Below are 3518 nucleotides of genomic sequence, written 5' to 3'. Positions count from 1 at the left end.
CTGTAAAGGTGTGGCCTGTGGTGGTCTGATGCCACAGCGCTGTAAAGGTGTGGCCTGTGGTGGTCTGATGCCACAGCGCTGTAAAGGTGTGGCCTGTGGTGGTCTGATGCCACAGCGCTGTAAAGGTGTGGCCTGTGGTGGTCTGATGCCACAGCGCTGTAAAGGTGTGGCCTGTGGTGGTCTGATGCCACAGCGCTGTAAAGGTGTGGCCTGTGGTGGTCTGATGCCACAGCGCTGTAAAGGTGTGGCCTGTGGTGGTCTGATGCCACAGCGCTGTAAAGGTGTGGCCTGTGGTGGTCTGATGCCACAGCGCTGTAAAGGTGTGGCCTGTGGTGGTCTGATGCCACAGCGCTGTAAAGGTGTGGCCTGTGGTGGTCTGATGCCACAGCGCTGTAAAGGTGTGGCCTGTGGTGGTCTGATGCCACAGCGCTGTAAAGGTGTGGCCTGTGGTGGTCTGATGCCACAGCGCTGTAAAGGTGTGGCCTGTGGTGGTCTGATGCCACAGCGCTGTAAAGGTGTGGCCTGTGGTGGTCTGATGCCACAGCGCTGTAAAGGTGTGGCCTGTGGTGGTCTGATGCCACAGCGCTGTAAAGGTGTGGCCTGTGGTGGTCTGATGCCACAGCGCTGTAAAGGTGTGGCCTGTGGTGGTCTGATGCCACAGCGCTGTAAAGGTGTGGCCTGTGGTGGTCTGATGCCACAGCGCTGTAAAGGTGTGGCCTGTGGTGGTCTGATGCCACAGCGCTGTAAAGGTGTGGCCTGTGGTGGTCTGATGCCACAGCGCTGTAAAGGTGTGGCCTGTGGTGGTCTGATGCCACAGCGCTGTAAGGTGTGGCCTTTCACAAAGCCCGTGGCTCTAGTGGTCCCATTCCTAAGAATTGATGATAAAGAGATTTGACAGAAGAAAAAAATCTACATTACTAAAGATTCCATCACTAAATTATCTACAGTGTCAAAAATAGCAAAGTGAGTTGTGAGAAGTGAACTCGATGAAATATCATGTAGCCATTAAAGTGATGATGAAAGTGTCCAGCGTGGTAAGTACGCACACCACAGACGCAGTGCGTGAAGGACACATACCGTGCGGTTGTGTGGATATGGACAGAGCCCATCAAATCTTAAGCCAAAACGAAACTGAGGGCAGTGGTTGTATGGACAATGTTTCACTTTATAGAAGGAAGGCAAACAGTGTGTTAGGATGGGACTCAGCGTAGCGTCTATCACGATGCCCCTCTTAGGCCCAGGTGAGGATGGCTCTGGGCTGAGGTCACGCTGCGGGTGGGGTGGGGTGTGGGCAGGGGAGCCTCGCAAAGGGCCACCTCTGCTGTGTTCAGCCCTGGCAGATGTCACCTCCCACTGTCCTGCCATGGTTGGAGCTGTGGGAGGGGACTGTCCCCTCCCAGCCCTGCCTTGTCCTGAGGGTGGCACCCTTGGGGCATAGATTTCCCCACGGCCGCCTCCTGTCTTCGCAGATGACCATGCCTTGTCTGTTCCCAGCTGGGAAGAGATGAGAACGCCTGGCTTTCCCGGGGGAGGTTGTGTGCTTCCCTCACCCCCCGACCTGGGCTGCACATTGGGGTCATCTGAGTGAAGCCAGACACATGCGGGGTCCTGAGGCCCACCCCAGAGAGTCTCATTTTGTGAGCCCTGGACAGTGAATCTCTACCTGGTGGGGGTGGAGAGTGGAGGGTGTTCGCCCCAGGGAACGTCTTTGGCAATGTCTGGAGACACCTTGGTGGGGAGGGGTCCTCCTGGCACCTACTGGGTGGAAGCCTGGTGTCTGCTCAGCATCCCACGGTGCGCAGGGCAGCTCACAACAAAGGATCTGGCCCAAAACGCTGAGGCAGGGAAACCCTAGAGAGTGTGACCCTCAGACACTGTGGCAGCTCCCTCGGGCAGCAGAGAGGGAGAGGCACAGGGTGGCTGCTTTGCACAAATGGCAGCTTTCGATGCAGTTTTGGGAATTTGTATATTTGGCAAACATTTACTGAGCCCGGGAGCTGATCCGTGGGTGAGAGCCCAGGGGCCCAGAAATGCAGTCTGCTGTGGTGCCCCGCTCCTGGGTCACCCGGCTGCCATGTCCTCCCGCGTTGGTGACACAGGGAGGAGAACGCAGCTTTGCTGGGCCCCGGGGTCGCCGTCAACTGGGGAGGCGTCTGATGGACAGGGGCAGGGCGAGGGGACCTAGGCTGATGCTGCAGTGTGAGGGACTGGACAGTGAGGGTCCCCCGGGTGCCTGTGTGAGAATCAGAGGGACAGATGGCACTGGGGGTCTGTCAGTGTCCTGGGCGGAGCAGAAACCAGTTTGACGGCTATCTTCCAGGAGGGACTGGCGATGAGGTCTGGGATGCAGGGATATGGGTGTTTCTGGAAGCTTCGGGGAGTGTGTGTGGTGTGTGTGGCTGTGTATTTGTGTGGTGTGTGGATGTATTTGTGTGGTATATTTGTGTGGTGTGTGTTTTGAGTATTTCTGTGGTGTGTGTTGAATGTGTGTGTGTATGTGGTGTGTGGTATGTGCATTTTTGTGGCATGTGTGTTGAGTGTATTCGTGGTGTGTGTGATTTGTGTGTGTTCGTGTGTGGTGTGTATTTGGTGTGGCGTATTATGTGTGGTATGTGTTCAGTGCATGTGTGTGGTGTATGTGTGTGTGTGGTGTGTGTTCAGTGTGTATGTGGTGTGTGTGATATGTGATTGTGTATGTGTGGTGTATTTGGTGTGTGCTGAGCATATGTTTGTGTTGTGTGTGTATTTGTGGGTTGTGTGTGGTGTATGTGTTGAGTATGTGTTGTATGGGGCATGTGTGTGGATGCATGTGTGGAGTGTATTTGGGGCATGTGTGTGGGGTGTTGTGTGGTGTGTGTGTGGTTTGTGTTGAATGTGCGTATTTGTGTTGGGGTGAATGTGTGTGTTGTGTATTTGTGTGGGGTGTGTGTTGAATGTGTATTTGTATGTGTGGCGTGGTTGAGTTTATGGTGTATGTTGAGTATGTGTGTATGTGGTGTGTGGAATGTGTGGGTGTATGTTGTATGATTGTATATTTGGTGTGTTGTGTATGTGTGTAGTGTGTGTTGAGTGTATGTTTATGTGGTGTGTGTTGACTGTGTATTTTTGTAGTATGTGACTGGGTATTGGGGTTAGTGGTGTGTGTTGAATGTGTATGTGTGTGGTGTGTGTTGAGTGTGTGTGTATGTGCTGTGTGATAATGTATATGGTGTGTGTTGAATGTGTTTGTATGTGGGGTGTGTGTGGTGTATGTTGAGTGTATCTGTGTGGCGTGATTATATGTGTGTGGTGTGTTGAATGTGTATGTGGTGTAGTGCATTTATGTAGGGCTGGTGTGTGTATATTTGTGTGGTGTGTATTTGGGGTGTATGTGTGGTAGGTGTTGAATGTATTTGTGTGTGGTGTGTATTGAGTGTGGATGTATTTGTGTGGTGTGTGATAGTGTATGTGGTGTGTGTTGAATGTGTATGTGGGGGGTGTGTGTGGTGTATGTTGAGTGTATCTGTGTGGTGTGTGAT

The 3518-nt window shown here is 52.9% G+C and overlaps 1 protein-coding gene across 1 annotated transcript in view; it reads left to right on the top strand.

The window, feature by feature from the left end:
* Positions 1 to 3518, top strand: part of PRDM15 (PR/SET domain 15) — a 61252-nt gene that overhangs the window by 32748 nt on the left and 24986 nt on the right. Inside the window, 1 exon segment of the mRNA XM_017855194.1 lies at positions 38 to 821. Within this exon segment, the coding sequence (XP_017710683.1) occupies positions 38 to 821 (784 nt within the window).

The sequence above is a fragment of the Rhinopithecus bieti genome, unplaced genomic scaffold, assembly GCF_001698545.2.
Source record: "Rhinopithecus bieti isolate Rb0 unplaced genomic scaffold, ASM169854v2 scaffold_40803, whole genome shotgun sequence".
Taxonomy (NCBI): Eukaryota; Metazoa; Chordata; class Mammalia; order Primates; family Cercopithecidae; genus Rhinopithecus; species Rhinopithecus bieti.
This window is presented reverse-complemented; position numbering and strand designations above follow the sequence as displayed.